The 13,978-nt window shown below is 38.9% G+C and overlaps 2 protein-coding genes across 5 annotated transcripts in view; one reads left to right on the top strand and one right to left on the bottom strand.

The window, feature by feature from the left end:
* The first annotated feature begins 225 nt into the window (after positions 1–225).
* On the top strand, positions 226–11,086 carry LOC130177436 (signal transducer and activator of transcription 1-alpha/beta-like). Of its 3 annotated transcripts, none has more exons than XM_056389187.1 (24): positions 226–1,531; positions 2,165–2,289; positions 2,946–3,090; positions 3,212–3,307; positions 4,157–4,234; positions 4,335–4,413; positions 4,501–4,589; positions 5,396–5,547; positions 5,695–5,847; positions 5,946–6,038; positions 6,540–6,599; positions 6,702–6,731; positions 6,858–6,948; positions 7,119–7,160; positions 7,588–7,671; positions 7,834–7,935; positions 8,176–8,311; positions 8,938–8,978; positions 9,079–9,155; positions 9,356–9,495; positions 9,868–10,047; positions 10,395–10,452; positions 10,579–10,654; positions 10,752–11,086. In XM_056389187.1, the coding sequence occupies exons 2-24, from the start codon at positions 2,165–2,167 to the stop codon at positions 10,854–10,856; spliced, it is 2,232 nt and encodes a 743-aa protein (XP_056245162.1). In that variant the 5' UTR covers positions 226–1,531; the 3' UTR covers positions 10,857–11,086. The 3 variants fall into 3 exon arrangements, with proteins under 3 accessions (XP_056245162.1, XP_056245163.1, XP_056245161.1); XM_056389188.1 differs by lacking the exon at positions 226–1,531 and adding an exon at positions 1,619–2,010 and having other exon boundaries at positions 9,356–9,492; positions 10,003–10,047; XM_056389186.1 differs by lacking the exon at positions 226–1,531 and adding an exon at positions 1,634–2,010.
* The window catches only part of glsb (glutaminase b), a 40,023-nt gene continuing 37,084 nt past the window's right edge, over positions 11,040–13,978 (bottom strand). For both annotated transcript variants that reach the window (XM_056389196.1, XM_056389195.1), the window contains exon 18: positions 11,040–13,899. In XM_056389196.1, the coding sequence (XP_056245171.1) occupies positions 13,752–13,899 (148 nt within the window). In that variant the 3' untranslated portion in view covers positions 11,040–13,751. The remainder of the gene's footprint in view (positions 13,900–13,978) is intronic.

Genomic DNA, 13,978 nt, shown 5'->3' with positions numbered 1-13,978 from the left:
GTCCAATGAAATAATGGCCACGCCCGTGCAAAATATTGTTAAATTGAGGCCGTACATCTTTCTTCTGCAGCCACATTGGCTCTCTCTGCAAATATGTTGGCTCTCTCTGCTGCCGTATTGCTTCTGCCCACAATGCAACAGGTGTGGCCTTCACTAAACTCTGGTCATTTGACCTGCGACCTCAACATCAAAAAAATGAAATTTGTAATAAAGAACACTAGATTTTTAACCACAAAATTATTGTTTAAGGTGGGATATTTTAGTCCAATTTTAAATGAAAGATCCCTTTTTTGAACTCTTATTACCTTTTTAATGATTTTAAACACAGATGAAATTATCATCAAGAATATAAAATAAACATTACAATGAAATCTCAGTAAAACTGTCTCTCAGACAGTTACAGCACCACTGTGTTGTTGAATTGTTACAGGCCACAGCTGAAGCTACATGGTTGTTACACAACGTTTTGATTCAACCGGTGTTGCATATACACCGCAATCATTCAGTCATTCATTAATTGTTAGCTCAACTGCCACCTATCGACCATGAGGAGGCATGGCAGCGTCTACAGATGACGCAACTGAGCGTTAAAAAGCTTTTATTTTGGAAGCAGTCGGAAGTAAAAAAAAAAAAAAAAAAAAAGCACACATCTCACTGCTGTATGCTTGATGCCAAAAACGCCCTAACTGTTTGTACTCCCACAGCGTTTATCGAGAATCACGTGATTATCTGAAGAGAGAATTGGGTGGATACGTGAAGTCACAGAGACTTAATCAGAACAATGAGACTTTTTTCAGATCACAATCTTCTGTTTGAGATTGTTCTTAAAAAATTATATAGCCCCATCTTACCTCTGACAGACACTGTTCCGAAGATGATAATATGATGAATATGAATACAAAAGCCTTTCATACAGAGCCACTCAATTAGACTGAGTGGACTAATCACATGTTGCGCCACAGGTTCATGCAAGGCCTGAAATCTGTCTTTGTATGTGTTTTTCATTACAGACATTTTGACTTGAAAGCAGGAAAGACACAGGTTAGGTGTTCATGACAGCCAGCACAATGAGTCAGGACCCTCAAACTTGCACATATGGAAAGAAGACATGGTAAATATTATGAAGTACACTTGTGCCTTTCCTGGTTTTAAGTGTTAAAAATGTCTGCTGTGTGAAAGGCCAACTCTCTGGTAATTTAGGTCCATTACAGGCAGGCAAGGGAAACAAAGGTCACACCTTTAGCACAACTGTTTCTATCACTGAAACTCAGATCAAGTTATTCTGTTGTTTCCGGTAAGGTCCAGTAGACTTTACTTTAGTGTTTCGGACACGGAAATGAAAACTGTAACTGCGCTGACTTGACGCAGTCAGTATGATCGTTTCTGGAGAATCACGTGGTTCGTGGGTGACTATAAATATCTCCGCTGCCAAACAGCTGCACACGGAGCCCGGTGTAAGGCGGAACTTCCAACTTGGACACTACACACTTAAATAAAATATTGATCAACGACAAACAACGACAGTCACAAGGTAAGTCAATTATAGGACGATGTAGACGTTTTTTGTTTTATTTTATGGAAACAGTTTAGTTTAAGGCACGACATGGGTGTACGTACTGGTGTTCAACTTGCAATGTCAAAAGCTTCTTGATAAAAATGATTCAAATAAATGAATGTCGGTGTTATTTAGCTAGTTTTAGACGCTTCCGGTTTGCCAGTTAATGGGAAAATTATGGAAAACTTAAAGAAGGACCGGGCATCCGTCTTTCACAACACTTATTGTTATGGAAGTGTTGCAATTAAAGCCTTGACGCTGTCTGTAACCATCTTCCAAATTTCTGAAAACTTTAAGATGTGTGTGCACATAGTTGTTTTGTTTTTTTTAATTTCTTTTGCGCCCGCTCCGACACTTCGCGATGATTATGTTTGAACTTGTCAGGAAGTCTATGCTTTCTTCATTTCATGTCCTTTTCAGACAACCAATCAGATGGTACGAGGCTCGTCACTCTGGTAACCAAGAAAATGAAGAAACTTGAATTGGCCGTTTTTGTCATGATTTCTGTTAATCCGAAACTTTATGATATGTCGCATATAACTGCCAGAGACAGAAAAGCCCGCTTTCTCTCAGTGCTGCGTGTTGACTGCTTTTGTTGCGTAATTGCAGATGGCACAGTGGCAGGAGCTGCTGCGTCTGAACCTAGTCCAGGGCTGGTTGAGTGAGCTGTATGAGAGAAAATTCCCCAGACACATCCGCCACTGCCTGTGCGTGTGCATAGAGGAGCTGGACTGGTAAGAGAGGCAGTCTACTGCATGATGCTTGGCTTTGAAAGGTGTGGACGGGGACACAGGCAGCAGTGACAGTTGTGATAGTCTCTATTTTGTCAGCTTTTAGTGGGTTTAGTGCATTTTACTGCCTAAATTGTTCTTAATTAAATTACCTAATTACAAATTTCTAATTACAATGCAGTGTGAAAAAGAGTGGGGAAAAACGGGACTCTATGGACCCTCTACTGGGTTATTTGCCCCCTCCTGAAATATGATATATTTATTATACACACACACACACACACACACACACACACACACACCTTTTCCAGTATTGAATTACTATGTAATAATGATAATTATTAATAATAGCAATAATAATTAGAATAATAATAATGGAAAAGAAACTGGAGCAAATAAATGTGGTTACCCAGGTTACAAATCATTGACCACAACCACATACATGACATAGCCCCAAGCTATATCCATCTCAATCTCGTTTCTCCTTCTCTTTTTTCTTCTCCCTCACTTCCCCTAACAATTACTGTCCAAGACACAGACTCATAGATGTCCCCTCCTGTTAGAGGCGTTCCTTTAAATTTGAAGATAGAATAACTTTGTCATACTAGTCAGTTTTGATGTTGAATTATTTTTAAACAAAGTATGTTTCTCCTTGTTAGGGATTCGGCTGCTGTGGATGAAAAAAAAGCAAGTGTTTGCTTCTGTACACTCATCTTCTATTTGGATAAACAGTGGAACCAGTCTGTCCAGCTGAGCTACATTTTGCCAGGACCTGATTTTCAAGGGATGAGGGACTACCTGTTGGTAGGGAAACATTTGAATGCAGTGCTACATTTGAGATGATGTTTCTTTCTGAGAGCATCCTCAGCTGTACTGTACTTGTTATTTAAAACTTTTTCTTGTTTTGTTGTTTTCTTTAACTTAGAAAAACTTTAAGGATGTGCCACTGAACTTGGCCGTCATACTCTCTGAATGCCTACGCGAGGAAAAGAGAATCCTGAATTCAGCCTCTAAGACACAGGTAAAATGACACGTTATACAGCAGGTACAACAGTTACTTCCAACCAAGTTATCTGATTGACGAGTCATTCCATCAGTGCTGATATAGAGTATAACAGCACTGGGACTTTTAACATCATGTATCACTTAATCACTATTACGTTCTATTAACCGTTAATCAGATTTACATTAACGGATGTTATCTATCTTAGAGTGTAACAAACTCACTAATAGATATATAGATAGAAAGATAGATAGAAATAACATTTGAATTAAATGATGTATGGTCAGATAAGGATGAAGGGAAGAAGCCTGGATACTTCAGCGCACACATCCAGATGCACTCATATAAGTCAGGAAAATGTTTGTGTTGCTTAGCAACAGTCCAGTACCAGTGAAGTTGCAGAACTATTTGTGTTGGTGTAACCAAATAAATGATGATTTAAACAATCATAATCTGTTGTTTCTTATTAGCTACTGTTAGCTAATATGGCGCTTGTAGAACTGTTGTATAGAAACAATATCACACTCGAGGTTGTGATGCTGTACTGAATATCAACACGGTCTGCAGCCTTGAACTTATGACCGAATCACAGCCATACTCATATTCAGTACAACATCACTCCCTCTCAGGTGATATTGCTTAAATATCAGTTGTCACAATGAACTTTGTATTTCATTTCAATCAAGTGCTGTGCAGATGCATATCATACCCCTAGCGGTCTCTAACATTTTTCTGCAATTCTGATACACTCTGTCAAAAAAGAATTGTGAGTCTGCTATTTCTTATGTAATTTTTTATGTTTGTAAGAATCTCCACCACACCCCAATAACAAGAAAAGAGTGAAAGACATATCTTTGTTTTTATCAGGGTGGTGACGGTCCAACTGTGGATCAGAAATGGAGAGAGCTGGACAACGGAGTCAATGACCTGAAAAGGCAGACTTTGGTAAATTCATTTGGTCTTTTTTTGATTGCACAGGTGCTTGCTGGTTTGTTAGTGGTATACTTTATTATTTCTAAATCTGTGAACTTTAACTCTAATGCAGGAGGTAAAGAAGGAAATGAAGTCACTGGAGAACCTATATGAAAACCATGACTACATACTGAAGACCTGGAAAAGCGAAGGTGTGGTAGGAGACATAAAGAAACAGATGATAGGTTTGGTGTGAGTTCATGCTTCATTTTTTTTTCTATCTCTTTTGTCACTATCAGTAGAGAAGTGTATTGGATTGGCCCAGTCCCAAGCTGCTGTGAAAGAGGAATGCCTTAAGCAAGCCAATTTTATCAGTCAAACAAAGCAGGTACAGTAGAAACATCTTTGGTGAGTTGTTGTTGACATAGCACTTTTATGTTTTAAAGGTTCCCTGTGTTTTATTTGAAACGTTGATCCATAAGAAGATATATTTGTGGTTTTAAGAACCAAAAACCATCTCAGTGTAGATTTACATCTACTCTCTCAGGCTAACAACAGGTCAGTGAACCAATCAGAAGAGAGGAGGCTCTGAGCCTCTCTTCTGATCCAATAAAAATATTGCAAACTTCAGGTAAACAAAATCAAAAAAGAAACCAAATCCTACAAGGTTGGATGGTGGGTCCAGGTGGGCGGGGTTTCAGACATGACTGAGGGTAGTAACTGATTTGTTGTGACATCACAAAGTTACAGACGTCCTGACGGCTGGTTTTAAGGCTCAGTTTCTGAATACAGGCTGTGTGCATTTCTCTGAGGACTGAGAACTTACTTTCACAGTATTAATATAGAACTTAGACCTGCTTTATATTTAAACAATATATTGACATCTACCTTTATACTATGTGGGACCTTTAAGCAATTATTTTGCAGCATACCTACAGTATCTGTGAAAAGCAGTTCTTTGGGTGTTTGGGGAAGCATTTTTTTTTCTTCCATTAATTTTCTCCTTGAGCAAAAAAATTATTTTATAAAACAGATAAATGTTGAAGTCATTGATAATTGATTGATAAAAAGCTTGATATGATGATTGTAAGCTACAACAGTCTCTACATTATTAGTAAGGTCACTGTTGAAGCAGCTTAATGAGAGATCCTCCTCACATACATAATGCCTGTTGTGTTGTTTTGTTTTCTGCAGGTGGTGCTGCAGCAGATAGTGAAGATTTTAAAACAGGCCGAGCAGATAGTTGCGGCTCTCACTGATGTGGAGCTGCCTGAGTGGAAACGTAGGCAGCAGATGGCCTGCATTGGAGGTCCAGTCGACACCTGTCTGGACCACCTCCAGATGAGGTAAGAACTTCCGCAGTGCTGCATCGGCTTTTCACGTTTCATGTTGAGGAGGATACTTTCTGTGTATTTAACAAAATGTCTTTTTGTCCCAGCTGTCACACTCAAGGCATAATGACAAAGTATTTGTTATGTGTGCTCTATGTGCAGGTTCACAGCTGTAGCCGAGGTGCTAATACAAGTCCGCCAACAGCTGCAGAAACTACATGACCAGAACAAGAAATACAACTGCAACGATGCTTACAGCCTCCATCAAGAAACTGAGAAATCTGCACTGTCCCTGCTCACAAAACTTCTTTCAAGGTGAGACGTGACATCAGGACTCCTCTGTTATATACAGTACAAACTCACACACACACTTTTATATTGTAAACATGTTATGTTGTGGTCTTGTATTGCAGTGCTCTAGTGGTTGAAAGACAACCTGTCATGACGAATCTGCCACAGCGACCTCTAATACTTAAGACCGGGGTGCGGTTCACAGCGGCAGTTCGGTAAGTAGCCAACACAGAACCGTGGAGTGAGTTCAGTTTACTCACTTTACAAGAGATAAGGTTTTATTTTATGCACAGTAGGTCTGAATGTGTTTGCTAATCAAGTAATGTATTGTGCTGCAGGAAGAGTTACTACAATTCATCTGCAGTTAGTGCCTCTTCTGTTAAATTACTCTGATTGTAATGTTATTATTTTCTAAATTAACTGTGCTTACTGTAAGAACTACAAAATGCTTCCCACGCCAAGATCAAGTAGCTTTAATCTTTTAAGTACCATATACTAAACCTAGCTTGAAATATGCGCCCCTTCATTATGTCTTAAACAATCAATGCTTCACCAATAAACTGCAAAATACAAGCCTTGGAGCTGTACGTGCTCAACAGTATCACACAGATGAAGCATATTAAATTTCTAAAAACATTTTTGGGGGTATTTAATGGAGAGGTGACTGGAAATGAAGTGAGGGAGTGATTTTCAGTATCTGTGTCTTGTCTTGTCAGGTTCTTGGCAAACCTCCCTGAATTCAAGTGTCTGCTCAAAGTCAAACCTGTATTTGACAAGTAAGTCAAAGAAAGACTTTGGCCTTTTTAAAATTTTAATTGTTTTATTTGTTTGTGTTTTCTGATAAAATCTTTTTGTATCCTTTATTTCCAAAAAATCAGGGATGTTGAAGAAACCACAACTGAAAATGGGTAAGTAAAGGGTTCTCAAAACAGTTAGAAAAACTGAAATGTAAAGTCTTCCATTATTTATATGATCATACTTCATGCTTAATTAATTTTTGGCCATAGACTCACTCTGGTCTGATGTTTTTGTAGGTTCCGTCACTTTGATTTCAACAGGGATAACAGTAAGGTGCTGGATGTGGAGCCTCCTGGTGGAGGCCTGGTGGCAGAATTCACTCACATGGTATGAAACCACAAACTGATGAGCTGAAACATTTGTTTATTCTGTCATTGATCAAACAACAAACATATATTTTTTTATTTCATGAATATGTGTAATATAATTCATACATCACTTGACTCAAATAACTATTGTACAGTATAATACTTTGACATTTACATTTTTTTTTTCAGTCAGTCAAGGAAAAAAAAGCAAGAACCAAAGGTTCATGTCAGGTGAGAGGAAATATTTATATCAACTGTCATTTGTAGGTGTAAACACTTGATCCTCTGTGTATCGGTCACCACCTACTGGCTGTGGCTGACATTAAACCCCACTAGAAGCTCTAATGTAACGTGTCATTCATTGGTATGAAAGTGATTGTGTTTGCATATACATACCTCTTGGTGCAAAAAGAAAAGAATATCTTGCATTGAAACGTAACCTTTGTCATCCACAGTTACATAAGTCATTACGTATATCATTACATTTTTGTGCCTTTTTCATTATATCACCTACACATTATATGACCTACTGAATGCAGTTCCTGACTTTTAAGTCAGTATGTTAAAACCCACATTAATCTGTATCTGCTGGATGTGTAAATAAGCATTTGCAGTATCACATTTTATAAATGATAGATTTTGTGTTTATTAAAATCAGAGTCGCCTGGGAGTCACCGAAGAACTTCACATCATTAAGTTTGTGACAGTGTTTCAGCATGCTGGACTGAGCTGTCACATCGAGGTGAGCCAACATATCATTTAAATTATAGTCATTCATTTTCAACTTCAGTGAAGCAGTAAAGACGATGTTCTCTGCCCTTTAACTTAAAATATTGGTGGATGTCAGAGAAAAATGGTAGCCAGGCAGTTCATTGAAAGGTCTTCTTCTCTTGTGTTGGTTCAGGCCAGCTCCCTGCCAATGGTCATCATCTCCAGTACCAATCAGATCCCCAGTGCCTGGGCCTCTGTCATATGGTGCAACATACTGTCTTCCAGCGAGCCGAAGGTAAAGCTATCACACAGCAAATAAGACATGTTCAAATTGCACCAAACACTCGCTTCCTTCTATATTTGATATTTTTTAGTGTTGTCTTTAATTTTTTCATGTACAGGTACTACCATTTTCTTTCTTCTTATTGTGCTGAATAAGTGTTTCTAGTCTCAAACTCGTGGTCAAGATCACACTGTGTTGGTGTCTTTTGTCACTGGAAAAAAAACATCTTAAAACTCTTATTTTATTCTTTAGGACCTGTCATTGTTTGTCGACCCTCCTCCACTCACCTGGCAGCAGCTGTCACAGGTTCTCAGCTGGCAGTTTCTGTCTGTCGGCAAACGAGAACTTGATGAAAACCAGCTCTCCATGCTAAGAGACAAACTCATGGGTGAGTATTTGGCTGCTTCTCCCATTGAACTGAGCCATGCTACTTTCTAGAGGTAGCTGGAGTTCACCCTTTGTTAGAAATGTTGATCTGAGTCAATTCATAGAGCAAATTTTAATGAGAAAATTCTTATTAGTATTGGAGACAGTGCGAGTTGTAAAGTGTGTTGACTTCTGTGGATGTTAAAGTAAATGTTTGACATTTTGGGAAATACCATTATTAGCCTTCTTGTTGAGAGTTAGATGAGAAGATTGACACGTCTGTACGATAAATATGAAGCTACAGTCAGCAGCCTGTTAGCTTAGCTTAGCTTCAGATCTGCTAATAGACAGATTCTGTTACCTTTGGAAGGAGCCAGGCTAGCTGTTCCCCCCCAGCCAATTTCAAGTCTTTATGCTAAGCTAACCAGGTGTTAGCTATAGCTTCATACTTACCACACAGACATGAGCGACATCGATCCTCTCTTGAGTTAACGTTCATCAGTTGGATTCAGTCAGTCAGTGAACAGGATTTCATGTTCTTGAATGAAACGGTGCAATAATAGAAAATATAAAGATGATGTGTCACTTTCTCTGTTTCAGAGTTCATGTGATTTTTGTGACATTTTTTATGTAACTGTTTCTTCACAGACGAGCCTGATGGTCTCATTCATTGGAGCAAGTTCTCTAAGGTGAATATTGAGCAAGGTCCATACTGTAACCTGTTGGACGTCTGTGTGTGTGTGTGTGTCTGTATGTTCTTCACATCTTGCCTTTACTTCCCTCTGGCAGAATGAATGTGCCTGGATTTGGATCAACGGGATCCTCGATTTGATCAAAAGACATTTGGTGGATCTTTGGCAAAATGGGTAAGACACATCTTTACTGTGTGTTGTTGTGTCATCCACAAATAATTACCACATTAATAATGAGACAGTGATCCACATGTGGCCACTAAAACAACAACAGTGCCTTCTCAGTATTATTATTTGGGAATGTGGATGAGGATGAAGTCATTATGCTTCCCAGTTCACTAACCTCTTGTTGTATTGTGCTCGGGGGTTTTCAGGTACATCATGGGGTTCGTGAGCAGGAAGTCAACACGGAGCCTGTTGCAGGAAAAACCGACTGGGACCTTTCTGCTGCGCTTTAGCGAGAGCAACAAAGACGGAGCCATCACCTTCAGCTGGGTGGAACACACCAACGGTGGTATGTTTCTGTACAGGAAAACTCAAAACGCCTTCAGAAAAGAGTTGAAATGATACAGGTTTTTCAAAGCCCGTACTTTTGGTTCTTGTGGAAAAGCCTTTTTTAATAACACTTGGACAAAGTAAGACAAACAGCACTTTCACACTGTGATGACAAATCAAAGCCGGAGTTTGCTCAGTCAGCTCTGCCGTCTGTGTAGACACGGTGTAAGATAAGAAAAGCCCGAACAAACCACCATGAAGTGAGAACTGCTGACTGCTGCTGCCTCCAGTCATCTGTCCTGTGATGAATGAAATTATTTCAAAATCACACGTTAGGAACTTGTCTTCTCATGTTTGCTTATGTTTCCCTGTGTACATGTTTCCTCTATAGAGACCCATGTGCATTCAGTAGAGCCCTACACCAAGACGGAGCTGACGGTCCTGTCTCTGCCAGACATTATTTACCTCTACAGTCTGAAGTCTGAGGAGAACATGACCAGGAATCCTCTGCTCTATCTTTACCCAGACATCCACAGAGACGCTGCCTTTGGACGCTACTGCAGCATCCCTGGTATTGTCTCTTAACTTACTTCACGCTGAGAATCAGCTCACTCTATTCACAGAGTGCAACAATAGACAAACAGGAATTAGTTTCAGGATGGTGATTGTTATTTATGTGTTCCTGCAGAAACATATTGTCTAACATACTGTCAACCAGTACTGCATAACAATGTGCTGATTTGAAGCTCCTCACACTCTCCAACTTGTACTGACTTATAGATTTATAATGTTAATGTTGCCATTACAACTGCATAGATTATCCAGTGTACTGTAAGTCTGTGTCATATTATTAGAAGCATACTGTTCTCGATTGAACATGAGCCCTGTAATGACCTCTAATGACCTCTGTTCATGCAGAAAAGGAGGCACCTAAAAACATGAATGGCTACGTTAGAAGAAATCACACTTGTTCAGCGTAAGTAAGACAATAATGAATAATCCAAAAAACATCAGGAGTAAATGCTGTGCGTCACAAATATTTGACAATTCTGCATTGTTTGCTGCTGTACAGTAAAACATTGTGGGTTTTTTTTGTCTACAGAGATCCTACACCACCTTCCCCTCCACCTCAGGAGACACACATGGACACATACATGGACACTGACCCAGACACAAGTGTGAGTTTGAAATTTTACTACAAACAAATTTTCCTGAAGTCCCTTTAAAGCTTAAACTCTGCAGTTAATTAAAACAAAATCTTTTCTTCACTTGTAGATGCAGGATCAAGTGATTCAGGATCTCTTCTACGATCTTTTGAGTCTACCGAGCTCTCCTGCCCTCTTGATGTCAAGGCAAGACACAACAACTCACTTCAACTGAATTTGTCTAGATAAGTGTAGTGGTAATGTTAAGATGTGGGTTGGGAAACAAATCTGTTTTTTTTTTTTGTTTTTTTTTTGTTTGTTTTTGTTAAATGTGTGCACAAACTTTGTGGCTGCCTGTCAGAAGTTAAAGAGGAAAATCCTGCTACTATGGGAAAGAATGACGATGCTGTACAGTAAATTATTTTTTAAAACTTTTGTTTATTAAAATAAACATTTGAAAACGTTCCACTGGCAAAAGAAATAACATCTGCATCATACAGTACTGATCCTGTACTCAGAATTTTATTTATACAGAGAAAAGGACAAACACGTTCAGCGGTCTCATGTCTCCGGGAGGGAAACTGAGACACCAGCCTCCTCATTAATCCAGCAAATCACAAGTTTTCAGTGATGGAAAATGCAGAAAAATCATTTTAGAAATCAATGCACAGTTAAAGTGAAAAGAGATATTCATTAAGTGAAAGAGCTACATTACATCCACTGAAATATATATCATTTTATATTGTGGTCCTTGACCATATTTTCAGCACTTAAATAGGTACAGTAACTAATGATTTGCCTGTTGAGTCAAACATATAAATGACCATATATGTATCACAAGAGTGATTTTAATCATTAACATTTCTTGCAAAATTTTAACACTTTATTTTTAATTACTTATAAACAGCTGATCAAATAAATAACTGCCAACGAGCCTCACCCTCAGGCTTCACTACACCTGATGGAGTCTGACACAACTTGAACAAATACACAGGAGCCAAACGAGCCTGTATTTACATTTATGATTACGTGAAAAACACAAAATGCAGATTCCAATCTAAATATCTGTATTATAAATATGAATGTACTGTACTTTGGTTAAAAACTAAAATAAAAACATATTGGCCCATTAAATACTTTCTGAATTTCCATATTTTCTCAGTCATGAGGGCAATGTTGGTCATTCCAGTCTGAAATATCGCACTCATTGGATGGATTGCAGTGAAATGTTGTAACGACACGGTCCCCAGAGGTTGAACCCTGTTGACTCCAAAGTCACCATGAGGTTCTATTTCTGACCAAATACCTGAAACACATTCCCATCAAGCTCAGCTGCTCCGTGTGTTTAGTGTTCATTTGTAAGTTGTAGCATGCTAACACACTAACATCAAACATTATACCTGCTATCAGCGCTGACATTGTGAGCGTGTTGGTCTTGTTGACCAGAACAACACTCAACTATCAGTTTTCCTGGTCACATATGACAGAGAGAAGGGGTCAGAGAGTCCAGGGAACGATGTGTCAGGGTGTGTGTGTGTGATGGCAGAAATGAGAGTGGGCACTCTTTGGTTAATAACTGGGTGGCATTAATGCTCTTTTACATACGATACATACCACTTGGATTAAAAAAGAATGACAAAGAAGGAGGAGTTCAGATTATAAGGGAATGATCCATTCAGTCTTTGGTCCGTCGTATGTCAGTGACTGTCCCTGAATTCCTGGACGAAATTAGTTCAACACTTGTTGCACATGTGTAATGTATCAGAAAGCAGCCATGTATTTTAGGCAAACTTCTCTCATTATCATACAAGCAACAACAAAAATGTGAAATAAATGATCGGATATCTGCTACGGATCTGAGCTGAAAAGTGAAAAGAGCAGGTTAAAGATGAGAAAGTAGCATTAAGAGTTTTAATTTTTTAATCACCTCACTGCAATTAACATATATCACCTTTTCTTTTTTTTTTTTTTAAATCAATTTAAATTATTTAACCAATTTCCATCATTTAAAGTATGTGTTAAATTTTACCTTTGACTCTTTGACCTTCTGGCAGAATTACGTATATTCCTACAGTACATTCATAGACCTCGATTTGGATTAGGTCTGAATGAAATCTAAAATCTATTGCATTGGAAATATCTGATCCTTCATATTGTTATTGGTCACGGTCAACATTTTAAAACCCCAACAGCAGCAGCCTGTAATAAAACCACAGAAAAATATATTATAATATAGTTGCTGACATTGTTGATGGGAAGAGATGGAGGATGTGGGGCGGAGAGCAGACGACCCACCTGCTTATCAACATCATCAACATCATATTATCAGCATTCTTTGTCAAGTTTACAAACCCATGAAACATCTACAGAAAAATGTAACTATGCCAACAAAAATAAACAAAAATCAATGTGCCTTCATCACCATGGAAACAGATAACACGCTAGAAAAGTCTCCCTGTGAAATAAATACTCACTGCTTCTATTGCACGTGTTGCCACTGATAAATACATTCAGAATACAATCTGTCCGTGACTTCAGAGGAGACGTGAAGCCTCATGAAACCTGCTGCCGAGCTGGCGTCAGTCGGCAGGATGAGATGAGAACAGATGCAGGTAATGAGGAGATCCAACAGGCACATAACTGCAGCGTTAGCACGATGCCTGGTACTTTTTTTTTTTTTTACACATTTACACAATCAGACACATCATACAATTTATAGCAAACACCTCACTATCTCACAGAACTAATACAGTCAGAGTATTACCAAAATATTACCAGGTAGAGAAGAGTATAAACAGAACTGTACTGTAACTAAACTACCACACTGGGACAGACTGCAGGAGTAATATACTGAATAAACTAAACATTGCATTACAGATATTTAAATGTTGTTATATCATTTGTTTAAACAGTATTGATGAGGCTCTCTCACACACACACACACACACACACACACACACACACACACAACACACTCTACATTATGACGGAGGTGAGATGAAGCAGAGCAGTGATATACAGCTGGAGCAGATGAAACACGGCAACAGAGAAAAGCAAATAACTAACTCAGCACTGATATTCAGAGCTATTCCAGAGAAGCACAAGGTTACAGTGGATGTGTGCAGCAGGTCTACAGCAGGCTGTCCAGGCTCTTCTCAGCACTCTCCTTGTCATCGGCCCGGGCAGGGGGGCTGTATTTGTCATGGTACTGCTGCAGGATGGTGACCACGTCGTGGTGGCCGAAGTGCACCGCTTCATCCATCGGCGTGTTCTCCCATCTGTGCAGGAGAAACATCGTTACAACACATCTCAAACAATGGAAGTCTTCCCTGTGTCTCTTAATCGTAGCTGCTCTAT

Source organism: Seriola aureovittata, chromosome 11 (assembly GCF_021018895.1).
Source record: "Seriola aureovittata isolate HTS-2021-v1 ecotype China chromosome 11, ASM2101889v1, whole genome shotgun sequence".
Taxonomy (NCBI): domain Eukaryota; kingdom Metazoa; phylum Chordata; class Actinopteri; order Carangiformes; family Carangidae; genus Seriola; species Seriola aureovittata.
Note: the sequence above shows the minus strand (reverse complement) of the source record. Positions and strands in the feature narration are given on the sequence as shown.